This window comes from Oenanthe melanoleuca, chromosome 28, assembly GCF_029582105.1.
Source record: "Oenanthe melanoleuca isolate GR-GAL-2019-014 chromosome 28, OMel1.0, whole genome shotgun sequence".
Classification (NCBI taxonomy): domain Eukaryota; kingdom Metazoa; phylum Chordata; class Aves; order Passeriformes; family Muscicapidae; genus Oenanthe; species Oenanthe melanoleuca.
Genome location: NC_079361.1, coordinates 3,249,703 through 3,276,359, shown reverse-complemented (window position 1 = coordinate 3,276,359; position 26,657 = coordinate 3,249,703). Strand labels below are relative to the sequence as shown.

At 61.5% G+C, this 26,657-nt stretch overlaps 4 protein-coding genes across 5 annotated transcripts; 2 read left to right on the top strand and 2 right to left on the bottom strand.

Annotated features, from left to right (window-relative positions):
* Window positions 1–434: 434 nt before the first annotated feature.
* On the bottom strand, window positions 435–2,139 carry GPX4 (glutathione peroxidase 4). Its single transcript, XM_056512438.1, has 7 exons — window positions 2,022–2,139; window positions 1,743–1,837; window positions 1,488–1,632; window positions 1,262–1,413; window positions 1,113–1,137; window positions 771–830; window positions 435–696 (listed from the first exon to the last, which is right to left on the bottom strand). The coding sequence occupies exons 1-7, from the start codon at window positions 2,118–2,120 to the stop codon at window positions 664–666; spliced, it is 609 nt and encodes a 202-aa protein (XP_056368413.1). The 5' UTR covers window positions 2,121–2,139; the 3' UTR covers window positions 435–663.
* A 135-nt stretch (window positions 2,140–2,274) lies between these two features.
* Window positions 2,275–4,888, top strand: POLR2E (RNA polymerase II, I and III subunit E). Its single transcript, XM_056512437.1, has 8 exons — window positions 2,275–2,632; window positions 2,775–2,949; window positions 3,072–3,187; window positions 3,596–3,676; window positions 3,836–3,894; window positions 4,087–4,165; window positions 4,279–4,352; window positions 4,621–4,888. Exons 1-7 carry the CDS (start codon window positions 2,576–2,578, stop codon window positions 4,342–4,344), a joined length of 633 nt encoding a protein of 210 aa, XP_056368412.1. The 5' UTR covers window positions 2,275–2,575; the 3' UTR covers window positions 4,345–4,352; window positions 4,621–4,888.
* Window positions 4,889–5,279: 391 nt separating this feature from the next.
* ARHGAP45 (Rho GTPase activating protein 45) lies at window positions 5,280–20,198 on the bottom strand. 2 transcript variants are annotated; one of them, XM_056512429.1, is made up of 23 exons: window positions 19,740–20,198; window positions 17,752–18,079; window positions 16,592–16,735; window positions 15,583–15,667; window positions 15,425–15,497; window positions 15,083–15,161; window positions 14,790–14,927; window positions 14,516–14,580; window positions 14,145–14,255; window positions 13,805–13,885; window positions 13,461–13,640; window positions 13,158–13,295; window positions 12,775–12,965; window positions 12,361–12,500; window positions 11,933–12,010; window positions 11,602–11,703; window positions 11,160–11,323; window positions 10,784–10,972; window positions 10,319–10,456; window positions 8,085–8,323; window positions 7,639–7,870; window positions 7,408–7,510; window positions 5,280–7,248 (listed from the first exon to the last, which is right to left on the bottom strand). In XM_056512429.1, the coding sequence occupies exons 1-23, from the start codon at window positions 19,827–19,829 to the stop codon at window positions 6,920–6,922; spliced, it is 3,417 nt and encodes a 1,138-aa protein (XP_056368404.1). In that variant the 5' UTR covers window positions 19,830–20,198; the 3' UTR covers window positions 5,280–6,919. The 2 variants fall into 2 exon arrangements, with proteins under 2 accessions (XP_056368404.1, XP_056368403.1); XM_056512428.1 differs by lacking the exon at window positions 19,740–20,198 and adding an exon at window positions 19,009–19,463.
* Window positions 20,199–21,273: 1,075 nt separating this feature from the next.
* On the top strand, window positions 21,274–25,430 carry CNN2 (calponin 2). The gene is made up of 7 exons (XM_056512436.1): window positions 21,274–21,415; window positions 23,495–23,616; window positions 23,932–23,998; window positions 24,096–24,233; window positions 24,388–24,504; window positions 24,788–24,934; window positions 25,014–25,430. The coding sequence occupies exons 1-7, from the start codon at window positions 21,353–21,355 to the stop codon at window positions 25,281–25,283; spliced, it is 924 nt and encodes a 307-aa protein (XP_056368411.1). The 5' UTR covers window positions 21,274–21,352; the 3' UTR covers window positions 25,284–25,430.
* Window positions 25,431–26,657: the final 1,227 nt, after the last annotated feature.

Below are 26,657 nucleotides of genomic sequence, written 5' to 3'. Positions count from 1 at the left end.
ATCGCCCAGACGCTGCCCTGAGGAGGAGGAGGATGATCCTGCTTGCTGTGGTCAGACACATCCCTGGCTGCAGGGGATATTTTAACGTGTCCCAACACGCCTGGCTTCTGTTTTGCAGGAATTTCTCCTGGCCAGGGCTTGCACCACTGCTGGACCCATCCCCTCTGCTGCCCTGCCCTGCCAGGAGGATTCCTGGAGAAAGGAGGGGACAGGAGGGATCCCAGAGGGGACAAACCTTCCCCAGCTCTGCCTTTGCCCAGGGAGCCCCTGGAGAGCACGGATCATGCCGGATTTGCACTTCCTCCTAAGCACAGGATTATCCCTGCTTGGCTCAGGAGTTGCATAAGATTTTGGCTTCCCAGCAAACTCCAGGTTCTCAGCAGGAACAGCACAGCAGCCCCATCCCTGCTCCATCCCACACTGAACACAGCAGCTCATTCCTAACACCTCTATTCCTTTATTGCAAGGGGACTGGTTACTGTGAGGGGGCTCTGGCTGCTCCTGCCTGCAGCGGCCACGGCCCCCAGAGCCTCCGTCCAGCAGGTGCACGCCAGGGGTCAGGGCTGCCCCACCAGCAGCTGGATTGGAGGCAGCCCTTCATGGGGCTGGAGGAGGCTCCAGGGGCAGCAGGGTTGGGACAGGCAGGGGGACAGCAGAGCAGAGCTACAGGTAGGCAGGCAAGTCCTTCTCGATCACCTGCGGGCAAGAGGGGAGAGTTGTACCCCGAGAACATCCCCTGCCTTCCCCTCCTCCCCAGCAGCAGCACTTACATAGGGATCTTCCATCGGGCTGTACCTCTTCACCACTTGACCTTCCCGGTTAATGAGGAACTGTGGGAGTGAAGCAATCCCTGGTGAGCGAGCCCAGGGCTCCCAGGGAGCCACTGGGGTGTGGCAGCTGGAGCCCCCACAGACTCGCTGCCCCCTCAGCTGTGCTTGGGCAGGGCAGGGGTTCCCAAGGGTCTCCAGACACAGGAACCCCTTGGGATGCTCCTGCCCTGACATGTGGGGTAACAGCACAGAGCAGAGCCCAGTGTGAGGCTCCCTTCTGCCTCAGGGACCCCCCAGCTCCCCAGAGGGAGGTGCAGCCCAGAGGAGACAACTGTGTCCTACCTTGGTGAAGTTCCATTTTATTGCACTAGAAGAGAAAAAACAGGAGTGAGTTCAGAGCAGAAAAGCCCTTCCTCACCCCCAGCCAGGACCTGAGCCAAGCCCTCCCTGCTGGCTGCAGGGCTGGGGGTCCCCAGGGCTCCCACACTCACTTGCCCAGGGTCCCTCTCCCTTTGGGCTGCTCCTTCATCCACTTCCAGAGGGGGTGAGCATCATCCCCGTTGACATCGATCTTGCTGTACATGTCGAACTTCACCCCGTAGTTCTCAGCAAATGCCTTGATTTGAGCGTTGTCCCCGGGCTCCTGAGGGGCCACACCGGGACCGTGAGGAGCCATCCTAACACTCCCGGGGAACCCCAGCCCCCCACCCCACCTACCTGCTTCCCAAACTGGTTGCAGGGAAAGCCCAGGATGCGTAAACCCCTCTCAGCGTATCGGGCGTGCATGTCGACAAGCTGAGTATAGTTTACCGCGGTTTTCCCTCACTTGGAGGCCACGTTGGTGATGATACAGACGTCGCCCCTGCGGAGGGGGTGGGTGAGCTCCGTTCCCCGCAGCCCCTCACCCTCCCGAGGCGCCAGGGTTACGCAAGAGCCGCTGTGGCTCAACCTCGCCCGGCCCCTCCGTCCTACCGGTACTTCTCCAGGGACACGTCGTTGCCATCGATGTCGAGGGCGTGAAAATCGTAGATGGCCTTAGCCGAGCGCCAGTCGTCCGCCTGGGCACACTGAGGGGCGGGAGTGTCAGCGGGGCGCCCCCTCCGCTCCCCCGCCAGGCCTGAGCCCCCGCTGCCCGCCCCGGGCACCCCGCGGGAGATACGCGGGGCCGGCCCCAGGCCCGACCCCCGCCGCGCGGAGCGGTGCCGGCGCGGAGCGGGCCGAGCCGTGCTCTGGGAGCGGCCCCGCACTCACCATGCTCCGCGCCGCGCTCCGCCCTGGTCCCGACCGCGCTGCCCGCGCCGCCGCCCACCGGCACCGCAGCGCGCCCCGCAGCGCGCCCGCCCAGCCCATCGCGCGCTAACCCCGCCCCCCCGGGCTGATCAGCCAATCAGCGCGCAGAGAGGCGGCCTCGGCGGGATTATGGATGGGAGTCTGACCAATAGAATGGCAGGGTGGGCGGGGTGACCGCAGGGGTGTTTATCGAGAGAGACCACGAGGGCGGGGGGCAGGGACAGACCAAAGGGCGGGGTGTGAGTCAGGTGCTGCGGACGGGAGCCCCCGGGCGGCGATTCCCTCCCGAGCAGCCGCGGCTTCCGAGCAGAGCCGCAGCCACCTAGAGACTCACCCCGGCGGCAGCAGAGAGATCCCTGTTCTCTCCTGAGCCAGCGATAGGGGGCAGCTCGCGGCGGACTACATCTCCCGGGAGGCACCGCGGCTGAGGCCCCCGTGTGCGCTGCGGCGCCGCCTGTGTGTGCGCGAGGTGCAGGCGGCAGCGCGGGCAGTCCGCGGGGGCCTCAGCGGGAAAGATGGACGACGAGGAGGAGACGTACCGGCTGTGGAAAATCCGCAAGACCATCATGCAGGTCCGGGGGACGGAGGGACCGGGAGGGCCGGGCCTGCTGTGCGGGGAGTTCCGGAGGCTCGGGGTGGAGGTGGGGGTACGTGGAGGCCGGTCCGTCCGTTCCCGGTGCGGGCGCGCTCCTGAGGCCGCTGCTGCTCCCTCAGCTGTGCCACGACCGCGGGTACCTGGTGACCCAGGACGAGCTGGACCAGACGCTGGAGGAGTTCAAGGCGCAGTTTGGGGACAAGCCCAGCGAGGGCCGCCCCCGTCGCACCGACCTGACCGTGCTGGTGGCTCACAACGACGATCCCACCGACCAGATGTTCGTGTTCTTCCCCGGTGAGCAGCGCCGCCCGGGCGGCTGCAGAGCCTGTGGGCTCTGGGGGGATTCGGAGCACACGGGACTTTCAGCTGAGCCCTCGGGGGGCTCTCGGTGACCCGGGGTTTGGCTCTTTCCTCAGAGGAGCCCAAGGTGGGGATCAAGACGATCAAGATGTACTGCCAGCGCATGCAGGAGGAGAACATCACCCGGGCACTGATCGTGGTGCAGCAGGGAATGACCCCCTCGGCCAAGCAGGTCTGTGGGGACAGGGCTGTGTTCCACTCTGGGGCTCTTGGAGGGACCATGAGGTTTTCCCTGTCTGTTTCTTAGCGTTGCTGTAAATAAGAAATGGGTAAATAAAAACCCCGAATTTCCCTCCAGGTAAAAGCTTTTGCTGGAGCCTGTTGTACCTTAGCACAAGCTGTTTTTTAGCACTCAAATGTGTTTAACCAGAGCAGCTGGTCCTGGTGGCAGTAGCACAGCTGAGGGCCCATGAGCACTCAGGAGATGGAGGAGGGAAAAAGAGTTGTTTCCTTATTCCAGGAGATCCTTGTGCTCATTCCCAGCCTGCCTGTGGCTGTGTGAGCCCAGGGCCTTACTGAGGAGCAGCTCTGAGCACTGCCAGGGCTGCCCCAGCCACCTCTGATGGCCTTTTCCTTCCAGTCCCTGGTTGACATGGCTCCCAAATACATCCTGGAGCAGTTCCTGCAGCAGGAGCTTCTCATCAACATCACAGAGCATGAGGTGAGCAGGGGCAGGATGGTCCCTCCCTTGTGCTGGCTGTGTTCCTGCTGCTCCCAGAGTCCTTCTCCTGGCTGGGCTGAGGGACACAGTTGTCCTTTTCCCCTCCCAAACACGTTGTCTCCAATTGTTGCCTCATCTCAGCCTCTCTTGTGTTTACAGCTGGTGCCAGAGCACGTGGTGATGACAAAGGAGGAAGTAACAGAGCTGCTAGCCCGATAGTATCCTTTGAGTGTCCCTTTGAGTGTCCCTTTGAGTATCTCTTTGGTTCCCTTTCAGTGTCCCTCCCTCCTGCCTGGGTGCAGTGAAATTTGGGCTGAAAACCCCTCCTCCTGCCATGCTTCATTTCTCTTTTTCATGAGCTGCCAACAGCCCATGGCACGTCTAGAGCTTCTCCTTGACTCCCAGCACAGCAAACTGAGGGAGAACCAGCTCCCCAGGATCCAGGCTGGGGACCCTGTGGCTCGGTACTTCGGGATAAAGCGTGGCCAGGTGAGGGGAGCAGCAGCTCCCTGTGGCAGGGCAGGGAGGGGAAGATCCTTGAGGGCATTTTGGAGCAGGAAAAGTATCTCCTCCTCCTGCTGAGCTCTGTCTCTGCCTTGCAGGTAGTGAAGATCATCAGGCCCAGTGAGACAGCGGGCAGGTACATCACCTACAGACTGGTGCAGTGACACAGTGGGTAAGGATGAGGGGACCCCCTGCCTGGGGGGGCTCTGGGCAGTGCCAGGGGATGTTCCAAGGTCAGTATGAAGCAGCTGCTTCCAGGGAAGGGCCTCAGAGTTTTAAATGGCTCATGGAGGGAGCTGTTGGGGAGAGCAAGGTGAGGCTCCTCTGTCACCTGTGCCTCTGCTCAGGCTGTGCCCATTGGGATTTGGGGTGTTCAGAGGGACCTGGAGCAGCAGCAGGTCAGGGGCAGGATGTGATTCCCATCCCTCCTCCTCTTCCAGGTGTGAGGAGCTGGGTGGCTCAGTGCACAGGCACTCAGAGATTCCTGCACTTCAGAGATGGCCAAGGAAATCCTCTTCCCATGTTGCCTCTCTGCAGCCCTGTCCCTGGGCCTCATTTCCTGTCTTCCAGCTTGGACTTTGTGCTGACCCCTCAGTCCCATCCAGGACTCAGCCATGGATACCTGAAGCAATTGGAGGAAATGAGTGGCAAAGGTTTTTGCTCCCCTGTTTTATGGGCTCTTGTTTGAAATAAAGGTTTGTACCCTCAGTGCTGTGCTGTTGCTCAGCCTCTCCCTGTGGCAAACCCTCGAGACTGCAAGTTCCCAGTTTTTCATGACATTTGGAATCTCTTCCTGCTGGGACACTGCATCATGGCTGAGCCCTGCAGAAGCCTTTACCAGCTGCCCTGGGCAGTTTGGAAGCTGCAGTTCAGACTTACCTCATTCCTTCTTTAATCTCCTGCCCTGTCCCTTGGTTTTGGACCCTGGTGTTCAGACACTGCAATGGAGAACTGCTCATCACCCTCAGCTGCACTCATTCCAATCCATCCCAGGACTCTGGGGGGCTTTAAACTTCACTTCTTGTACCAGAAACACTTGGGTTTGGCCTCCTGCAGCTGAGGGAGCCTGGAAGACCCTGATCACCAGGACAAACACAGGTCAGAACACACTGGTTTTATTGATTGTTTGGGAAGCTTGTCAATGAGAACACAGCAAGGCAGCGTCGTGCAGCAGCACAGCCTGTCAGGACAAACACAGAACTGACACAACCAGGAGGGAGCTGCTGCTGTGGGAAGCTCAAGTGCAGCTTTAGCCCCTTCTCTCACTCACACTCACCCTCATCATCCTCACCCACCCTCTCACACACACGGTACCGCCGTGGCAGCAGCGCTCCCACATCCTCCTGCTGCCCTGGAAAAATCCAACTGTCCTGTGGAACAACTGGAGAGCACAACAAATCCTGGGGGTCTCCAGCTCTCCCCTGGCTCAGTTCCAAACCCATGAGTTAACCTGGGTTTATGTACCTTTGTTGAGATGGGTTCTCCTTCGACTTCAGAGAGCTCAAACCTCCCATCCAGTGCCTGGTTCTGCAGTACCAAGGTGTCTGAGACTCCCCCAACACCACCTGGGCTGGCTCCCACAAGCAGGAGAACAAAGGAAAAGGCTCTCAGCTCATTCCAAGCTAAAACTCTACTTGTTTTTCCGTGCCTCAGTGCAGGAAAGTCTCAGCTTAAAAAAAAAAAAACAAACCAAAAACACTTTGGCTTTAGTCCCTTTGCCAGCAGAGGTAGTGGCATCACGTTGAAGGGTTGAGTGATGTCTTTACAGAAAAGGAAGCTCAAGATTATACTGGCTGGGGCTAGGCTGGATCCGGGCTCTGGTGGCCCTGAGGAGGAGGAAGAGGCGCTTCCCCACAGGGAGCTGCCCCTTGCCCTTTTCCAAGAGCAGAGGCAGTTAGTCCTGGACTTGCAGTGCAGCTTTTTGGAGATGAAATTACTGTACAACCAAACCCTGAGAGCTCAGCAGGGCTCAGGACCCTGCAGCCAGGCAAATCTGCCCTGAGGCTGTCCACATGGCTCCTGCCAAGGAGGGAAATGCCTGTCAGTCCAAGCAGCAATGCAGATGCCATCAGCTGGGCCAGGACCACACAGTGCTGAGGTTTTGGGGCAGGAAATCCACCCTGAGCTCCAGTCAGGTGTTAGTGAGGGACATCCTGAGATCCTGGCAGATGGCACAGCCCCAAAGCCAAGCCTGGCTCAGGGTGAGATGGTGCAGGGGCTTCACCCCAATGCTGCTCCAGCCGTGTCCCTGTCCCAGTGAGCTGCCTCCAGTTCCATCTGTCCCTGTGGTGCCACTCTCCTGCCCATCTTGAGTGATTGTTGTCCCCATGTCACCCTTGGCTCCTTTCCAGCCTCAGCCATCAGGGATGACCAGGTTCTTTGACTCATCCAACTTTGATCTTGCAGCACAGGTGTGGAATTCAGGAGCACAGCAAAAATAAAACACCTGGCACAGGCACAGCCCTGGGTTCCTTCCCAATCCTGAACAAGACTCAGCTCCCTCCCAGGCAAAGTCCTTCATGGCCTTGGCTGAGCCAGGGGTCCCAGCATGCTGTGACCCCACTCCCCAGCCAGGCAGCGAGGGGCTCAGGGGTTTTGTGTGAAAGCTCCAGCCAGGACTCGCCTGCAGCTGACACACCAAACCCCCCCGGGCTGCCACATGTCCCTCCCACCCCTCCACATTCCAGTGTCCACTGTCTGGGCAGCCTCTGGGATTTGCCCCGTTGTCCATCCGGTGCCTTAGGTGAACCGGGGCTGCAGCTCGTGGCTGCCGTGGCCCCGAGGGGTGCCGGGCTGGTTTGTGGCATCCCTGGGCGTGGCAGGGCTGCGGCTCTCGGGCTGTTCCTCCCCATCGCTTTGCTCGTCCCCAGGGCTGCAGCAGCGGGGAGCGGAGCCCTCTGCATCGGACTGGCCCACGCTGCAACTGCGGCTCCGCAGCCCCTCGCTCCCCTCATCACAGAAATGAACTTCCTCCGTGCTGGTCTCGCTGCCCTGCTTGCTCAGGTGTGTCCGTGGCTCCGCGCTGTCCTCCAGCTCCGAGTCAGAGTCCACGGAGCGGTCACCAGACTCTGAGGGACAGAGGAGTTCTGTGCCACCCTCCAGCCCAGCACCAACAGGAGCTTCATGCAGCAAACGCGGGGTCCCTGGGGCAGGGGATGGGTCTGTGTGCCCTCTGTGCCTCCCAAGGGACCCGTGCCCGCCAGGAGCCCCCTGTGCCCCTCACTGACCTGTGAGTGAGTCAGCGCTGAAAGCCAAATCGCCCTTGTCCGACGGCAGCTCCAGGTAGGGGCTGGTGCCAAGAGGAGCCACAGGCTGGGAGCCTGAGTGGGCCTGGGAGGGAACAGGGATGGAGTGAGGGCATGGAGGAGAGTGCTCACTCCCTGGGAGCTGACTCCAGAGCAGGTTTATGGAACATCCCCCCTCCCTGGGGACTCCCACCCGCTCAGCACCACTGGCACCTCCTCCGTGGCGCCTGAGCCGCGTCTGCTGGCTGGTGCCAGGTCCTTGTGCTCGAAGATGGTGGGGTAGAAGATGATGAGTGCCTCAATGATCCGAGCTTGGTGTGGATAATCCACCAGAGAGGACAAGGAAATGGTGGCATCTGTGGGCCTGGGGCGCATCAGCGTTGGCCCAAAGACGATGCCCAGGTTGCCTGAAGTCATCTTGTTGTCCTGTTCCACTTCCATGATCCTGGGTGGGAGGGGGAGGAACAGCTTGTGAGAGCAAGGAGGGAGAGGGGTGGATGGGCAGGGCTGGGGAGATGCTGGGCTGGAGCAATTGAGCCTCAGGATGGGGAGAGAAGCAGCTCCTGACTCCAGTGAGGAGGCTGCACTCGCCTCCCCACCCCAGGACAGAAAGGGAAGGTGCCCAGCAGCCACACAGGCTCTGGCCATGCCCCTCTCACCTCCTCAGGTGCTGCAGGAGGTACTGCAGCGTGGCCAGGTTCTCGCAGGGGAGCTCCTTCAGCAGCTCCCTCAGCTTCAGCACCAGGCTCAGCACCACCTGGTCGGTGTCAGCTCCTCTGTCCACCAGCTCGGGGCCGCCCTTCCCGCTGCGGCCCTTGGCCTCCCCGCCCTGCAGGCTCTCCTTGGCCAGCCCCATCAGCTCGTTGTACAGCCTGAACGGCATCAGGGGCTCCGGCAGCTGCGGCGGGGGAGAGGGAGAGGGAGAGGGAGAGGGAGAGGGAGAGGGAGAGGGAGAGGGAGAGGGAGAGGGAGAGGGAGAGGGAGAGGGAGAGGGAGAGGGAGAGGGAGAGGGAGAGGGAGAGGAGAGGAGAGGAGAGGAGAGGAGAGGAGAGAAGAGAAGAGAAGAGAAGAGAAGAGAAGAGAAGAGAAGAGAAGAGAAGAGAAGAGAAGAGAAGAGAAGAGAAGAGAAGAGAAGAGAAGAGAAGAGAAGAGAAGAGAAGAGAAGAGAAGAGATTATGCCAGTCCTGGGAGCAGCTCCCACTTCCATCAGACCTGCACCTGTGCTGAGCTGGTGACACCTGGGGCATTTCTACAGTGAGGAAACATCCCTGGAAGTGCTCCAGGCCAGCTTGAAGAGGGCTTGGAGCACTTTTAACATCCATTTCAGAATTCCATGGGTTTGTGACCTGCAGTGCTGCAAACCTCTCCCCAGAGGTGATATTTATTTATCCATCTCCTGGAGCATGTCAATCCAGCCTCATTAGCTCTCGGCTCTTGTGAAGTTCAAGCCAAAAGCAGTGTTTGATCCACCCGTGGGTGCTTCCTGCTGGGTTGAGGTGCAGGGATTCCCTTTTTTTTCCTGGAAAATCCCTGTCTGGGTGGGCCCAGCTGCAGGTTCCCCAGCGGACAAGGGGTGGCTGGGAAGAGGAGAGGGGTGGGTTGTTCTGGGTGGAGGAGGCAGGATGTGAAGGGCACAGGATGTGCAGGGCACAACCTGCAGCAGAGGTGGGGCTGGGGCAGGGGAAGCTCTGCTTTGAAGTTTGTGTGAAGCTGGTGTTGACTGCTGAGTGTTCCACATGGCTGGGGATGTTTTCAGAGCAGCCTCAGCGGATGTTTTGGGGACAGGCTGTCTCACAGCAGAGTGGGTTCCCTCCATCCACCCCTTCATAGAAGGACTTTAACCCATTTCTCTGCAGCAAGGGGTCAGGTTGGGGTTCAGCACTGATTTCCCCCTCTCTTTCCACTTTGCTTCTCTTTGGAGAAACCATGGAGGCCACTCAGATGTGCTCCTGATGTGCAGGCTTTCCCTGTGAGGTAACAAGGAGCTGCCCTTCTGGGGGTGTCAGAAAAAGGCAGCACAAAGGGTTAACCCAGGGCTGCCTGCGGGGGAGAAGCAGCTTCCGCTGTGCTGCTGCACTCCTGCCTTGTGGTGGTGGCTGTTGGAGGATGTGGGTGACGCTGCTTGCAGTGACAGTTTGGGTACGGGGTGGAGGGTGCTGGGGATGAGCACACCCTGGGGTGGCTCGAGGGGCAGAGACCCTGCTGAGCCCACCCCAGGGTGATCCAAGGGGCAGAGATCCTGCTGAGCCCACCCCAGGGTGACCCCAGGGGCAAAGACCCTGCTGAGCCCACCCTGGTGTGATCCCAGGGGCAGAGACCCTGCTGAGCCCACCCCAGGGTGATCCCAGGGGCAGAGACCCTGCTGAGCCCACCCCAGGGTGATCCCAGGGGTAGAGACCCTGCTGAGCCCACCCCATGGTGATCCCAGGGGCAGAGACCCCCCTGAACCCACTCCAAGGTGATCCCAGGGGCAGAGACCCTGCTAAACCCACCCCAGGGTGATCCCAGGGGCAGAGACCCTGCTGAACCCCCCTCAAGGTGACCTCAAGGGCAGAGACCCCCCCCCCTGAGCCCACCCCACGATGACTCCAGGAGCAGAGTCCACCCCATGGGGACGTGACTCAGCCCCTGCAGGGTGATCTTTGCTGGCCCCTTCCCTTTTTGGGTAGCCAGTTCCCCAATTGGAAGGGGTGGGGCACGTCGCTGTGACCGCAGTGACGCCGTGGGGGATCACAGGGGGGTCACTGTGGCCCCAGCTCCAAGGCCAACCCACCCTCCCCCCTCAGGAAAAACCCATCCCTCCCCACCCCCCCAAACTGAGCCAAATTTGTGTAGAATTCCTCTGGTTCCTCTGGCCAGCTCCCCTCCTTCCCCTGCAGCACCAGCACCTCACCTGTCTCAGGTAGAGCTTCAGGACGTTGCTGATGTCGTGGGGGGAGGCCTGGGACAGCTCCACCAGCTCCTTCCCATTCTCAAAGGCCTGGCAAAGCTTCTCCACACGGGTCTTGACACCGTTAACTCGGTAGATGCCCTGTGAAAGAGAGAAAAGTGAAGTGAGGGGGGAGGTACCTCTTCATGTTTGCATGGGACAGTGAGCTGTGTGCTCCCAGCCTCTCCTTTTGGAGTGGGAAATCCCTTTGGGAAGTCATTTTGGGATGTCCCCTTCCAGCTCAGTCATTCCTGCTCGATAGTAAAGCAGGAGGCAGGAGAGGTGATTTTCCAAAGGCAGAGTTTGGGGTATCTGGGCCAAGCCCATCCCTGTGGAAATCTGAAACCAAGCCTGTTGATTTTCCAGAGGATCCTTCCAAGGGCCTGTGGCTCAGCCAGCTGAGGAGGAGGAGAGGGGAGTGTCACTCACCTTTGTTTTCAGGGCCCTCTTCTCGATCTCTGAAATGCATTTCTTGACAATGAAGGGGATCCCATCCGGGCTGCCCTGAGATGCCTTTGTGAAGTCCTGCCCAAAGAGCTGCAGCTTCCCTTGGAGCTTCTTGTGCCCACACTGGATGGCCAAGGTCTCCAGGCACTTCTTGTGGCAGGCTAGGCAGCACTGGAAGAGAGAAGAGAACACTTGGAGGTGTGGGCAGCCACAGAGACACCAGGCACTGCTCAGAGCACGAAAAATGCCTTGGGGATGCTCCAGCACCAAGGGAAAGCACCATGGAACCCTCCCCACAGCAGGAATGTCCCCTGACCATGGTCAGAGCTGGCTTCCACCCCCAGCTCTCCCAGCTCACCTCCTCACACTCAGCTCCCTGGAAGTAGACGTAGCTGTTGCACTCCCGACATTTGGAAGGGGCACGGAGCTTCCTGAGCCGATGGGTCTGGGCAGCTTTGGACAAACCAACATTCCTGAAGGGCCCTGTGGGAGCTGCCAGCTCAGGGGTGATCCCGTTGATGCCTAGGGAAAGGGAAATGTGAGGTCAGACACAGCAGGACTGTCACTGTCACCAGCCAGGAAAGGCAGGGCTGCTGGGGACACCATCAGGAATCTGCAGCAAATACTGAATTTGGGAAAAATGCAGCAAAAAAAACCTGCAGAAATACTGAATTTGGGGAAAAGCAGCCCTCAGGGAGCTCTGCTGTGGTGGGGGGTGTGGCAGCAGCCCTGTCACCTCCCACCCTGCCACCTCCCACCCTGTCACCTCCCACCCTGCCACCTCCCACCCTGTCACCTACTCTGCTCAAAGGGAGTGCTGGTCCCGTCCTTCTCCTCCAGCTCCTCACTGGAGGATGCAGTGCCGTTGGATGACAGCCGCTGGAGCTTGTGGCTGAATTCACCTGCCCAGGGAAAACCCACAGAGCAGTGAATCACCTGCAAAGCTGCTTCTCTTCTGAGAGCTCACCCCATGCCATCAAATCCCACCCTATCCCTCTGGAGACTGGGATCAGCATTTACAACACTGTTCTCACAAGGCAGGTGAAGCAGGGCACGGTCCTGCCTAACTGGGAAGCTCTGGGTTTAGACTGGCTGTGCTGGGAGGGGCTCCTGGGCTGTTCCCATATCTACCTGCACTGGAATCCAGGCTGCTGTCAGCCTCAGCGACAGAGGTTGGCCAGGATTTATGGACCTGGTGTCCCCTCCCACCTGCAGAGAGAACACACAGTCCATTGGGATTGCTGCCTGTGTTTGGGAGGGAATGGCTGGAAAGCAGCCTGGATGCTGGGAGAAACTGGGATGACTGGGGGAAGCTGCTGGTGGGGTTTGGTGCCTCCAGTGACACCCAGCAAGGAAAGGAGAGATGGGAAGATGGGCAATGGTTTGTTAGGGAGCAAAATGCCATAGATCTGATTTACTGTCCTTCAGGAAATCCAGTTTGGGAGACTCCCAGCCCATCCTGCTGCAAGCAAAGCCCCTCATACCCTGGGGGTCCCACTCTGCTCCTGCCTGGGGGGACATGGGGCAGGTGATGCACAACTCTGGGGCTCCAGACTCACCTCTTCTCTCGGCTGCTCCAGCCCCACTTGGTGCCTCCTTGGCTCCTGCTGCTCCCTCTGAGCCAGCCCCAGCCCCCTCTGCACTCGAGGAGAACTCGCTGGTATTGAAGCTGCCCTTCCGTGGCCGAGTAAAGGGAGACCTGGAGGGGAAAAGGGAATGTGGATGGGGAAGAAGGACACTTGGAAACTTCATCCATGGCTGCCATCCACCAGTCTCAGGAATCACAGCCTCTTAAATACTCAACAGCCTGCCTCATCCATTGAAGGATGAGACGGCAATTCCCAGCTGGTCCAGCCCCAGCACTCCCAGCAGGAGCTGCATTCAGGAATGCTGAAAATTGCCTCCTGCAGGAGAGCGTGGGTGGCAGAAGATAAGGAGAGCATCACCCAGGAATGAACCCTCTCCTCCCTCACCAGGCGTTGTGGGACACGTAGGGCTCGAAGTCGTACTGGACGTCGGGCTCGTCGCCGCGCTGCAGCTGCCGCACGTGGGACGCGTACTGCTGGCCCGGGTCGTACAGCTTGCTGCTCTCACACAGGGTCTGGAAATTCACGGGCAGCGGTGCTGTCTGCATGTGCATGGTCTGGTAGAAGGAGATGGTGGCCTGAAAGTGACGTGGAGAGGGATGGATGTGAGCTTGGTGGGCTGGTGTGTGAGGAGATCCTGAGCGTAAAGCGGCGCTTTTCTGAGCATGAGGGAGAGGGGAGCTCTGCATCCACCCCAATGCCCTCTGGAATAGGGGCAGCTCTGAGCTCTCCAGAGCAGGGCACAGCCACCTCCTGCCCTGGGGACTCACCGACTTGATGACCTGGTCAGTCTGTTTGATCACTTCATGGATCTGCCGCAGGGAGTTCACCTTGGTGTCCTCCAGCTCCTGCTTCTGCGTGTTTGCGTCGGCCACACAGGTGCGGTACGTGGCCATGGCCTCTTCTGCCTGGGAGTTGGGACAGCAAGGGATGGCAACAGCTCAGAGGTGAAGAGAAGAAGAGCAGCCCCTTCCTTGGACCCTGTTCACCCAGGCATTCCTGAGGATCACCCCACCTGGCTCAGGGGACAGCAGGAGCAGGGAGGCCCCTCCAGAGCTGTCACCACCCCCTACCTTGTTCTTGGCTTCCTCTTCCAGCCGCCTCTTCTTGTCCAGGGTTTTGGTGGTGATGCTGCTGGTGGTGTTTTGCTGCTCCTCCTCTGCTTTCACCGCCATGTACTTGGCCTTGTCGTGCTCCTCGCTGCGCTGCATGTACGTCTGCTTGGCCTTGCGCAGGTTCCCCTCCGCCTCTTGCTGCCAGGGAGAGCCAGGGTGAGGACAGAGCCCAGCAAGGGGGTGAGCAGCTCCTGCTGGGAGCCCCCAGCACAGCAGAGCCACCCAACACTGCTGGAGAGGGGCAGGCTGCCCAGGGCCCTCAGAGTCACTGAGTTTTTGGGAACACAAACCCAGTCACTCACCAGCTTCCTCTGTGCCCGGTGCCACTGCTCCTTGATCTCCTTCCTGCGTTTCTCATGGTCCAGGCGTCTCACCATCAGTGGCTGCAAGGGGAGGGAGGGAGGGACAGCCCCATGATGACCTGAGCTGAGCACTCCTGCTCTGCCCCCACCAAGACTCTGCATGGAGAAGTGCCCTGTGGTGGTCACTGCCACTCCCAGGACAGGTCACAGGCACTGGTTTGTGCCAGGGATGAAAATCCACAGCCTGGGAAATGCTGGTTCTCTCTGGACTGAGCTAAGGAAGAGCCACCTCTGACACACCTGGGGCTCCAGCCCCAGGAAGGACCTTCTGTCCCCTCACCATGAGGAAGGTTTGCTGCTGCAGGGTGTTGGCTGCCTGCAGAACTGAGGTCCCGTGCTCCATGTCCTGCTCCAGGGCCAGCAGATAGATGGACAGGAAAGGCATGTTGGTCTGGGGAGAGGGAAAACACATCTCCCTGAGCCTCAGCACCCAGCATGAGCCCAAGGAGATGCATCCTTCAGGGAGGGAGAGCCAGAGGCAAGGTAAGGATGGCGACAGCTGGTAAAAGCCCCATCCTGAATTTCTCCAGGCAGAGCTCTGGAGAGCTGCCCCCATGTCCTCCTGAGCTGGGGCACATGGAATGGGCTCTCCAGGGCTGCTGGCTCCCAGTCCAGCCTGGCACTGATGGCTTCAGGGACTTGGGAACTTACCTCTTGACTGATGGTTTGCTTGCAGCTGTTTGCCATCTTCTGGAGCCCTTTGGCAAACTCCATCTCTGGAAGGAAAAGGTTGAAAGTGAAAAGACACACGAGACACCGGGATTTCCCTGGTGGAACCCAATCTCCTTTTGCAAAATTAATGAGGAACTTGAGCAGTGAGGTTCCCACTGCCCTGGCAGCATCAGCCTCCTCCAGCAGGAACCTCAACCTGTCCCATGGCTCAGCCCTGCTCCAGAAGGGACCCACCTGCTGTCCTCCCACTCACCCAGTACGGTCCTTTTCTCCATGTACCCGATCAGGTCCTTCATGTACTTGGAGATGGTTTTGGTGTACTGCAGGGCAGCGTCCACGCCCCCCTCACAGCGCTGCAGCATCACGTCCACCTCCTCGGCTGGAGGACGGGCTGTGGAGGCACAGACACCCTGTGAGCTTCCAGTGCAACCCCCCAGCTCTGTGCCAGCCCCAGTGCCACCAGCTCTGCTGCCTTCACCCAGCTGAGGAGTCACATGTGGCAGTGATGACAGACCCAAACCCTGCACCCAGACTCATCCTGCTTACCTGTGTCATAGCTGTCCATTCCTGAGGGCACTCCATCTCCTCTAGGCCCAGGAATCCCCCCATAGAGGCTCTCCATGGTCTTTGGGAATTGGGAAAGAAGAGGAACTGGTCAGCCAAGAGGATAGGGAGCAGCTGGAGGGGCTGGCAATGGATGGAAGCTGGAGCAGCTGGAGCCTTTTGGCCACTGCTGGAAGTCAGCTGTGCCCAGGCTGTGCCCAGGAGCTAATGGAACTGTCACTGGAGCAGCACCCTGCTCTGGGCTCACACCAGAGCTGAGGAGAGCAGCCAGAGCCCTGTGTGATCCTGAGCCCCACGAGGTGGGAGCATCCAGGCATCACTCACCTGGTTCTGGTCACTGGGTGGGATGGAGAGGATGGTGCTGCTGTCCACCTCCCCCATGAGGAACTCAGACACCCTGTGGGGAGAGGAGCATGGCAGGGGTCAGCACAGGGCCAGTGGCAGGGGCTGCCTGCAGGGGATGGCTGCCCAGCCTCCCTTACGTGCTGCTGAAGGACACGGCGATGATCTCCACGGCCTTCTCGAACTCCCACTTGTCTGCCTCATTGTTGGATTCGTAGTGGAAACCTGGAGATGGGGAAATGTAGGAGCCCTGTTGCCACAAGCAGCTGTCCTTGTCTCAGCAGAAAGACCTGCCAGTTCATGCTGGTATCACAGGGGGCTTTGGGGCTGGGGTGAATTAAGGGAGCAGTGGGAAGGATCATCCCTATGGATGATGGATTTTTCCAGTGCAGTAGTTTTCCCTCCTTCTTCCCAGGACTGACGTCCCTGAGAGCATCCCTTGGCTCATGTTTCTGTTTATTCCCGTTGCTGGAAAAGTGCTACTGGACCTGTTCCACTGCCTGCCCTGCCTCATGGCTCCTCCAGATCTCTCTCCAAGCAGAATGAACTCCTCCAGGAGGGCTCCTGCTTGCAGTCAAATGAGGAACCACCACCAGCAGCAGGAACTGGGGCCAAAAGCACTTGGCAGGCTCCCACACCATGGCACACCAGCAGCTCCTGGGCAGACCCTGGGTCAGCCCCTTGGGGTGGGGAGGGGTCTGCTCCCTCCCATCCCTGTGTGGGACCAGGCCCCCTGCCATCCTGCCCCGTGTTTGCTGTGGGGTGTCCAGGAAGCCACGGTGACTCAGAAGGTTGTGCTGTGCCTGTGGTAGGTGCAGCCGCCCCCTCCCCGCGGGTGACAGCGGCGGGAGGTGCTGCCCAGCTGGGATCTGACCTCCCAGACCCCTCTCCATAAACACAAGAGGCTGCCAGGAGCAGGATATGAGTATTTCAGTGTTTTTCCTGCGGCTGTGCCTGGAAACCCCCAGGCAGGATCTGTCATTTCTGACACTACATCATCCTTAAAGCTGAAGCACAGCGAGAGGCAGACGATGCTTTCGCCCTCTCCACCAGCCCATGGGGCAGCCCCTCCACGGGCTCCCCAGCTCCCCCCATCCCACTGTGGGGCAGCAGGGGAGCAGAACAGAGCTCCCAGCCCCGCTGTCTCACCCTTGACTTTGGAGATGAGGGTGCCAGCGGCCGTCAGGATCTCCAGGGTGTTGAGCAGGGGGTACTTGTTGATGACCTGGCGCAGGATGCGCAGGGTTTCACCCAGGCACTCATGGGCCAGCGGCCGCTGGGGCTCCGTGGGGTCTGCAAGAGAGGGGGGCTGAGATGCTGCATCCTTGTCCCATGCCCCTGCCCTGCATCCTTGTCCTGCATCCTGCTCTGCTCTGCATCCCTGTCCTGTATCCCCCCCGTTTACCTCCCAGCCACATCCCAGGCAGGGACCCTGCAGTAATCCCTCTTTCCTCAGGGTTTCCCAGGATTGCCATGGCCACATCCTGCTTGTCCAGACCTTCCCACAGCCATGGCCGTGTCTCTCCTGCCCAGCTTGGTGTTGCCTGGGGGGCAGTCTGACCTTTGAGGCATTTTTTCCTCCATAGTAACTTTTTCCCTTGAAAGCAGTTTGGGAATTTCCTCCATTTCCTTCCCTCCCTCCTGCCGGATGGACGCTCCCAGCCAGGAGGGATGGGCCTGGTCCAGCCAGGCTTGCTGCATCCCACAGGTCCCCCCCAGGATCCCCCCCTTCTGTGGGCTCCAGTTGCCAGCCCAGGGGTCCGGCCAGGACCCCCCAGTGCAGGGCTAGGGCTGGGGGCTGAAATCCTGGTTAGGAAGTGAGGAACCTCTCTCAGAGAAGCACTGGAATGGGGGATCAGCACCCACTGCCCAACCAGACAAAGCCCACTCCCCATCCCAGCCCCCAGCTCAGGGTTGGGAAGGGGTCTCTGCAAAACCAGCACTGACAACGTGGTGTCTGTCATAAGCCCCCAGAGCACAGGATCGATGCATTCCCTGTGCCCCTCAGGCAAGGAGGTGCCTGCAGACCACCCAGCCCCTCCTGCTGGCCTCCCTGGTGGGCTGGGGGGCCGTGCCCGGCACCCCGTGGGGGTCGGGGGGCCCTGGCAGGCGGCTGGCACCGCAGCGCTGTAAACAGGAAAACGGGCGGATGAAAATAGCTCGCGGCAGGAAGCCGCGCTATCCTGGCTCCGAGCTCCACTCACCCACCACCCCTGACTGCGGGGTCCCGGTGCCCTCTGGCCGCGGCTGAGACCCCCACCCACGGGTGGGTCTGCCCCAGGGTGTCGATGCAGGCGTTTGGCACTCACCATCGCGCAGAACCACATCCCGCAGCTTCTCCAGGGCATCGGCGAAGCGGGCGACGTCCGCCAGCAGCTGGGAGATGTCCTCGGGGTCGATGAAGGGACCGTCCCCGCCCTCCATGGGGCTGTAGGACGTGGGGGTCTTGTGGCCCTTGGGCACATTACGGGGGGCAGCGGGCAGGGAGAAGCCGGCGGCGCTGGCATGGCGGCTCAGGCTGGTGGGGCGCTTCAGGGTGCCCACGGCGCTGGGGCTGCTGCTGAGCTTGGCACTGCCCGGGGGCAGCTCCCCCACGCCGCAGCCCGGAGCCTCCAGGCAATCCTTGCGGGACAGGTCCTGGGGAGCAAGGAGTGTGAGGGCACAGCCAGCATCCAGGGAGAGAAACACCCCAGGACCCCCCACGCCACCATCCTGGGGAACAAGCTGTTGCCTTGAAGTTGTTGCTCCCCTGCCTTGTTGCCAGACCCTGCAGCTGTGTCGTGCCTCAGTTTCCCCTGCTATGGTCCCTTCGAGGACCATCTTGGGAGAGTGGGGAGGGGTCTGGGTATTTGCCTGGCTGCCCCCACCAATCCCTGCCAGCTCCTCGGGGTCCGTGTTTGTCATGAGGGGCACACAGTGACGGTGTGGGTGACACTGCTTGTCCACCCCAGCACCAGGGTGTTGGGGACAGCAAAATGGCAGCAGGATCCGGCCCGCAAATCTCTTCCTCTTTTTCAGTTGCTCCCATGCTGGGGGAGGAGGCAGAGACAGGGACACCTCCCAGGCTGTTGTTGGGCGCTTTGCAGGTATTTTACAGATGGAGGAAGCCCCAAATTTCTAGGCGTAAAATTGGACTGAGGGAAGAGCTGGTACCGGCACTGTTCAGAGCCATGCGTGGCTTGAGAGCCACACATCCAGTGAGAGTCCCCGGGCATGGGGAGGGGACCCTGCAGCCCCTCAGCCCCCGCAGCAGCTCCCACCAGTGACCCCCGGCACCCGGTGTGACACGGACGCGCGGGGTCTGAGCATCCCCGGCCGGGCGCTGCCGGAAGTGTTTTTGGCACCGGCGGGGCAGACACGGAGCTCCGAGACCACGAGGCTTCCGCGGGCGAGGGCGAACGGGGGAGCCCATCCCCGGGGGGGGCCAGACCACCATAGGGCTGCAAGGATGCAGCCCCAAAACGCTTTTGGGGCCACCCCAGCCCTGTGTCCCGGTCCTCCCGGGTCACAGCGGCCCCGGCGCCCCCCGTCCCTCCCTCTGGCGCCCCGGGGTGCCCCGGCCGTACCGTCAGCCTCACGGCGGGCGTGCGGGGCAGCGAGTCCAGGGAGCGCTGGGGCGGGTGGGCTCTGCCCGCCGCCGCCGAGGGGCTGTAGCTTTTCTTGCCCGCAGCCCGGCCGAGCATCCCGCTGGCCGCCACCCATAGGCCCCTCTCCCGGGGAGTCGGGACGGGGATGGGGACGGGTGTCCCGTGCTAAGGAGCCGCGGGTGGGCTCCGGGTCGCCGTCGGGCACATCGTGCCAGCCCGGTGTCGCCCCACGCACCGGGAGTGGGGCGCAGGCGCGGGGCGGGCAGTGCGGGGTGCGCGGGGAGCCCCGGCCCGGTAGCGTTTCCTCCCGGCCCCTCCGGCACCGAGGGGGTCCACACGTCAATAAATAAATATCTGGCAGAGCCGAGGCAGCGGGGCTGGCCGAGCCTGCGGTCGCCCCGCTCCCATCCCGGTCCCCACGGATATTTGTGAGTCTCTCTGCCCTTGCCAAACCCTCGGCCACAGCCCCCCCGTTTCCTCCCTGTCCCTTCCTGCCCTCCCGCCTCCTTCGGCGGCTGCTCCGTCACCTTCATCTGGGGCAAAATTCCCCCCACCCCAGCCCCGTGAGTAGAATTCTGTCTCGTTTCCGTCCTCTTCACAGACCTCCTGGACGTATCCAGGTCCCCAACCTGCGGCTCTACCCAGCAGTTCCGTGGGTGCTGCTGCCCCTACAACCCCCACCGTGCCAGGGCTGCGGGGGGGACACTCACCGGCAGGGTCTGTGGGACGGGGCTTCCCGCCCGGCTCTTCTTGGAGATGGAGGGGGTTTTTATCAGCTCCCGCTTCTTCCGGGAGAACATCGTTGCCGGGGGGCCGAGCCGCTGCCCTCAGCCCCTCGCTCGGCCCGTGCCGGTTCCTCACGGCGCCGGTCACATTCGCGGGGCGCAGTGTCAGGAGGGCGCGTGTGACGCCGCCTCGTTTCCTCATCGGCTTCGCAGCCCGACCTGAAACAGGAAAAGCCGAACTCGCACCAAGGAGCGAGGCCGGGGCCAGGGGCACCCTGGCTGCCCTGCGGGGTCACAGGGGGCAGCGGGACCCCGGCACTTCTGGGATGTTTGAGAGGGTTTCCGTGCTGCAGACCAGGGCTTACAGAGGGCTGGGGGGCTGAACCCCGCTCTGTGTGATCGGTGTTGGCCCCCGTAGGACTCCCGCCCTCGGGGGAGTTCACCCTGTTTGGGGTTCAGGGAGGACAAGCTCCATCCCTCTGGAGCCCCGTGTGTGTGGGTGAGTGGGATGGGGGGCTCTGCGTTCCCACTCGTGGGATGCTCCCGCCTCTGCCCTTCCTTCGGCTCGGTGTCGGTGACCCTCTGGGATCACAGCCCTGTCCCCTGTCCCCACCGGGCTCTGCGCACCCACAGTCCCACCCGTGACTCGCACCCACGGGGGCATGGCGATCTCACAACGGGAGTATTGCGGGGGGGGGGGGGGTGGACGTTGGATAAACCCCTGCGGACCCTCCAGTGCTGCGTGGGGACCCCCGGCCGCTGCCCAGGGGCTGCTCGGGCCCGCTGCCAGCCCCGCGGGCGGTCGGGGGGCGATGGTGTCACCCCCGCTTCGTCCCGAGACCTCCCCACAGGGCCGGGTCGGGCCGTCTGACATGGAATTTATGCCGGCCCCGTGGGGACACGGGCTCAGCCGGGTGCGGAACGGGGTCGGGGGTGGGTGAGGTGCGAGGACGAGGGAAGGTGCACGGGTGCCCTGCGTGTGTGCGTGACCGTGGGTGAGCGCAGGCAGGTGAGTGTGAATGTCCGAGGGTGTGCGTGTGCAGGGCAGCGCCCGTGGGTCGGGGGGTGCGTGTGTGTGTGATGTGTATGTTGTGTGTGTGTGTGATGTGTGGTGTGTATGTTGTGTGTGTGTGTGATGTGTGATGTGTATGTTGTGTGTGTGTGAGATGTGTGGTGTGTATGTTGTGTGTGTGTGTGATGTGTGGTGTGTATGTTGTGTGTGTGTGTTATGTGTGTGATGTGTGGTGTGTGTTTTTTGGGTGGCTGTTTGTGTTCACATCTATGAACAGGGATGCACACGCGTGTGCCCGTGGGCGTGTGTGTGCCCTGTGCCTGTGTGCCCGTGACGGCTCCAGTCCCGTCCCCGGGCTCCCCCGACTCCCGGTGCCTCCCGGTGCCTCCCGGTGCTCCCCGAGTCCCAATGTCGGGGTTCGGGACCCTCCCCTCGATCGGGCCGCTCCTGCCCTTATTTGGGAATTTCTCCCCGGCCAATCAAGGCAGGGGGGCCGGGCCCGACCCCGCCCCCGCCCCGCCCGAGCCCGCTCCGGTACCGGCCCCGTTGCCCGCTGCCCGCTCCGGTACCGGCTCTGCTCCCCGCCATGAGCAGCTCCCAGTTCAACAAGGGCCCGTCCTACGGCCTCTCCGCCGAAGTCAGGAACCGGGTGAGCCGCGGCGGGGGCCGGGACCACCGGACTGGGGTGAAGCGGGGGTTGGGGGATACCGGGACCACCGGGCGCTCTGGCTGCCGGTGCTCCTGGAGGCTCGGGAGAGCCGAGCATCCCGGTGCTGCTCGGGCGTCCCGGTTGCATCCCGGGTTCTGGAGAGCCGAGGGTTTTTCCGGTATGCCCCAGGAATGCAGAGCCAGCCAAGAGTGGAGAAGTTGGGGGATTCCGGGAAGATGGAAATCCGGGGCTTCCCGGGAGGATGCGGAACTGAAGGACCCAGTGTGCCGCGGTCTCTGAGGGCTGGGGATACCGAAGCTGGGGTCCCAGCCTCGGGGTGCCCTGAGCCTGCCCAGACGGTCCCGGGGAGGTGTCTTTGGGGGCCGGGGCTGGCTGTCTCCCGTGCGGTGGCCGCTGTGGTTCCGCTGCCCCTGGCAAACCGCGGGGCACCCTTCCTGTCCCACCCGGGGCTGGGGGCGGTCGCCTCGGTCCTCCGCGGCTCCGGAGCAGCTCCACGAAGCTTCTCCACTTTCTGCTTCCCCTCAGCTCCACCTCGCTCTGCGGGATGCTCCGGCCTGGCAGCGTCCCCGCGGCCGTCTCTGGGGATGCGGCTTTTGGCCCCGGTGACTCTCCCGCCGAAGTGCCGCGGGGCCGGAAGGGGAAAGAGGGGTAGGAGCCTCCGGCTGAGCTGTTTGCACCCCTAGGAGGGATCCGGGAGCCGCTGGCATCACCCTCCCGCCCCCTCGACAGCGCACGGGGGTCCTGCCGAGCCGGGGGGCGCAGGGGACACAGCAGCCCCAGGTCGGGGCTGTGCCCGGCCCCAGGCGAGCAGAGATTGAGCCGTGGTCACCCCGGGGCTGTTGGCAGTGGTTTGAGTGTGCTCTGCCCAGGGACACCTGGACGGGGCCAGGGCAGGCAGAAGGGACAAGTGGTGACGGGCACGTGGCAGTGGGATGTGGTGGCCGTGGCAGGGCGCTCCTTACCTGGGGATTTGCATTTCGTAACGGGGAGCGGACGGGCCCCGGCCTGCCTGGGGCTGGGCTGCCCCAGCTGAGCGGGTGACACGAGCCGCCGCGTGCTCTCGGTGCTTCGTGTTGATTCAGCAAGACACGAGCCAGTCCGACAGCCCAGGTGTGTCTGATGGAGGTGACATCACCGACTGGGAACCAGTTAAACCAGTGACCCGCTCTCAGTCTGCAAGCCCTTGCAGACTGGGCTGTGGTGGGATCTTTCTGGAGCTGGTCCACTGTGCACCCCCCGTGGCTGGGAAATCCTCAAGCAGTCCGTGGAGAGGGAAGAGGAAGCGGCTTCAGCTGCTTGTGCTCCAGAAAATCAGCTGGTGGGACTGTGTGTCCTGTCCCCAGCCAGAACATGCGCTGTCATGAGGGTGATCTGTGTCCTGCATTGGTCGAGTTTCCATTTGGGACTGGAGTGTGTCCCTACCACTTAGCAGGGCTGGACTGTGCCCACCCCAGTGTTTCCCTGTGTCCAGGATCCTGAAGGACTCATGGCCTCAGCACATAACAGGGACAGGATGGGCGAGAGGTTGGTGGCTGCCCTGGGGCCACCCCAGGTTCCAGCTGAGCATCAGAGGTGCTGGGGCAGGACAGCACTCGGGGTTTCCAAGCCCTTCTCTCCCCAGGCCAGGAGAACTTTCCCTTCCCTCGTGGGCTGGGGCTGAGACACGCTGCTGGAGATGCTGGCGGCCCTGGCAGCTGGTCTCCATTTGGGAGGAGGCGGCCGCATTCCTGGCATAGCCGCGGTGACCGAGGAATCTGTGGCGGAGGTTGGGCCTCGCCGGAAGGGAAAGGGAGAGCATCTCGTGGCCAGGACCCCCGGGGCTCAGAGCAGAGCTCCCATGGGCTGCAGGGGACAGGGAGGGACACATCCAGGGGGGCACTTCCCCTCTGAGTTCCTTCTCACACTTTTGGAATCATTCAGAAGCTGCTGTGTCTGCTGGCAGCATCATCCACATGCTCCTGTCCCTGTTCCCGTTGCAGGGAGGGAGAATTGTCCCCCTGAGGGGTTTGGGGTGCACACTGGGGCCCTGGCTGAGCTGTCCCCCCACTGCCCCCCCAGCTTGCCCAGAAGTATGACCCACAGAAGGAGGCCGAGCTGCGGACGTGGATCGAGAGCGTCACAGGAAAAGAGATCGGACCTGACTTCCAGAAGGGGCTGAAGGATGGGGTGATCCTCTGCGAGTGAGTCCTGGGGCAGTCCTGAGCATGACCCCCAGCTCCTGCTCCAGCTGGGTGGAGATGGGGGACACCAAACCTCCAAGAGACCCTCACCAGACCTTGTGGTGGGAAGGGTGGGCTGGATCCGTGCCAATGGGACCTGCCAGAGTCGCCCCCGAGGCTTCTGTGTCTGGGAGAGCCCTGAGGACAAACAGGGACCTGGAGGGAATTTGCCTCACATGGGGGAGGCCTGGGCTGGACCTTCCCAAGTGGAGCCTATGCCCTGCAGCCCCTTGAGATTTCCCTGCCACAGCCTCACATCCCCCTGCCTCCCTCCAGGCTCATGAACAAGCTGCAGCCCAACTCGGTGAGGAAGATCAACCGCTCAGCTCAGAACTGGCACCAGGTAGGAGCAGCTCTGCTGCCACCCACCTGCTGATCCTCTGAGGAGCACCACCCGGTGTTCCTCATCCACCAGGACTCACCCCTCTACCTCTCCACAGCTTGAGAACCTCTCCAACTTCATCAAGGCCATGGCCAGCTATGGCATGAACCCCGTGGACCTGTTTGAAGCCAACGACCTTTTTGAGAGCGGGAACCTGACGCAGGTGCAGGTGTCGCTGCTGGCTCTGGCAGGAATGGTGAGCAGGGGGGTGGGAGCAGCTTGGGAGGGGCTGCAGCCCCATGGGGACCCCCAGTTTGGGGTGGTGCCTGTGGAACCCCACAGCTCCCCCTGCACAAGGAGCAGGTGGGGGGTTTGGGACTCCTGTCCTTCCTCACAGTTATTTCTGTCAGGCCAAGACGAAGGGGCTGCAGAGCGGGGTGGACATCGGCGTGAAGTACTCGGAGAAGCAGCAGAGGAATTTCGATGAGGCCAAGATGAAGGCTGGGCAGTGTGTGATCGGGCTGCAGGTGGGCTGCCCCACAGGGTCCCATGGGTGGGGGGCTGGGCAAAGAGTACCCAGTTCTGGTGAATTCTTGGCACTGTCACAGCTCCAAGCGTTACTGGAGGGACCTGAGGCATGAGGTGCCTCAAGTGTCCTTGGGATCTGGGACTATTTTGGCTCTCGATGGCTGGGAGCCTGAGATGGGTTAGGGAGCACTGGCTGTGCCTCCCGGGCTGGGGGGGACAGGGACAGGGGGAGAAGGGGCACATGTGGGGCAGCACACACTCCTCACCAAACCCCTTTGTCAGATGGGCACAAACAAGTGCGCCAGCCAGTCTGGCATGACAGCCTATGGCACCCGGAGGCACCTCTACGACCCCAAAAACCAGATCCTGCCACCCATGGACCACTCCACCATCAGCCTCCAGATGGGCACCAACAAGTGTGCCAGTCAGGTGAGCCCCCACACCGGGCTGGGGAGGGATGGGGGGACCACCACAGCTGAGCCCTGCTCCATGCTGTCCTTCCTTCCAGGTGGGCATGACGGCTCCCGGCACCAGGAGACACATCTATGATGCCAAGACGGGGACGGAGAAGTGTGACAACTCCTCCATGTCGCTGCAGATGGGCTCCAACCAGGGCGCCAACCAGAGCGGGCAGGTCTTTGGCCTCGGCCGCCAGATCTACGACCCCAAGTACTGCCCACAGGGCAGCCAGGGCGAGGTGGCCAATGCTGCTGGGGACCAGAGTGGGGACCCCCCCGGGTACCACTACTACCGTGAGGAGGAGGAGGAGAGCTACTGAGCGGGATGGCTCAGCCCACCCGCGCCATCTCATGTACAGCCCCACATTCCAGCCTGCACTTCCATCATTCCCTCTTTTAAAACTCTTTTTTAACTTTGGAAATGAATCTATTTTTCTGAGCAAGGAAATAAAGACCCTGTTTCTAGAGAGGGGCCCAGCTGGTTCCCCCAGGAGCCCCCAGGACCCTGGGGCAGCAGGAAGGTGGGAGATGTTCCAGCACCTGGGAGTGGACAGTGTCACCTCTCATGCACCCAGTGCCCACCACACACCCCTGTGATGCCCCTGGATCCCTCAGCAAGGAGCAGGAGTGGCTGCCCTTGGTGCTGCTGCTCATCCCTGTGCTGCAGAACCCTCCTCAGCCCTGTGGAGGAGAGGGACTGGGGTCAGTGGGACATGGGGGAACATCTGGGAGAGACTGCGTGGCCTCGAGATTGTGAGTGTGTATTTGTGTAAGTGAATGTGTGTGTGCACAGGTTTGCACTCTGCTGTGATCTCTAAATGCTGGAAATGCCCTTTCTGCAGAACTCGTAGGGACCAAGGCCATGATGATGGCTGCAGGGCTGGGCCGGGAGCTGGCACACCTGGCACAGTCGGCACACCTGGCACACCCAGCACTGCAGCAGGCTGGAGCCAAGGCTGGAGCCAAGGCTGGAGCCAAGGCTGACTCTAGCAGCCGCATCCTACACCAGGGTGTGTCCAAGTGGCAGAGTGCAGCCTATGCCCATCAACGTCTCCCCTCCCGTGTGGTTTTTAATGCATATACTCTCAGACTGAAACCTTTTATTAAAACAAAAAAACAAACAAAAAAAAAAAAAAAAAAAAAACAAAAAAAAAACCCCTTTCAACATAAACAGGAGCTGTTCTCTGCTGCAGGCGTCAGAGCTCAGGCGGGTCTCTCTGTGCCTGGGGGGCTGCGAGCTGCTGCAGACCAGGGTGAGACCCCCGGAGTTCCAGGGTGGTGGGGCGGGATGCGTGTCCCAGAGGGAGGAGTGGGAGCCGGAAACGAGCTGCGGGGCTAATTAATAGATGCGCGGTTGATAGATGAGTAATTAACAGTGCCAACCGGACAGGACAGGACCTGCCTGTCCGGGAAGGGATCCACCTTTTTTGGGCAAAACGCTGCGTTTCCAAGAGCTGCGCTGCTCCGTGGGGCACCCAAGGGTGGGGTGGGCGAGGCGGGGGTTTCCTAGGGTGGGGTTGGGTGGGGCAGGGCGGGGCGGGGGCGGGGCTCCTACTCCTACACCGGCCCCTTTAAGAGCCGGTTCCCATGACGTCACGCCCACGGCTACTTTGTAGCGCGGGGAGGGCGGGGTCTGTTAAAGAGACAGCGGCACCAGGTAACGGGGGTCCCGGGCCGGGGGCTGGAGCGGGGAG

Bases quoted from the DNA above. Each gene is read 5' to 3' on its own strand.
- POLR2E (XM_056512437.1), top strand. From the start codon at position 2,576: ATGGACGACGAGGAGGAGACGTACCGGCTGTGGAAAATCCGCAAGACC. The intron at 2,633-2,774 runs GTCCGGGGGACG...CTGCTCCCTCAG, and splicing joins TCCGCAAGACCATCATGCAG to CTGTGCCACGACCGCGGGTA. The intron at 3,188-3,595 runs GTCTGTGGGGAC...TTTTCCTTCCAG, and splicing joins TGACCCCCTCGGCCAAGCAG to TCCCTGGTTGACATGGCTCC.
- ARHGAP45 (XM_056512428.1), bottom strand. From the start codon at position 19,125: ATGCTCGGCCGGGCTGCGGGCAAGAAAAGCTACAGCCCCTCGGCGGCG. The intron at 14,581-14,789 runs GTGAGTGGGAGG...TTTTCCTTCCAG, and splicing joins GGAGAAAAGGACCGTACTGG to AGATGGAGTTTGCCAAAGGG. The intron at 10,973-11,159 runs GTGAGCTGGGAG...TCTCTCTTCCAG, and splicing joins AGGGAGCTGAGTGTGAGGAG to TGCTGCCTAGCCTGCCACAA.
- CNN2 (XM_056512436.1), top strand. From the start codon at position 21,353: ATGAGCAGCTCCCAGTTCAACAAGGGCCCGTCCTACGGCCTCTCCGCC. The intron at 23,617-23,931 runs GTGAGTCCTGGG...GCCTCCCTCCAG, and splicing joins GATGGGGTGATCCTCTGCGA to GCTCATGAACAAGCTGCAGC. The intron at 24,505-24,787 runs GTGGGCTGCCCC...CCCCTTTGTCAG, and splicing joins AGTGTGTGATCGGGCTGCAG to ATGGGCACAAACAAGTGCGC.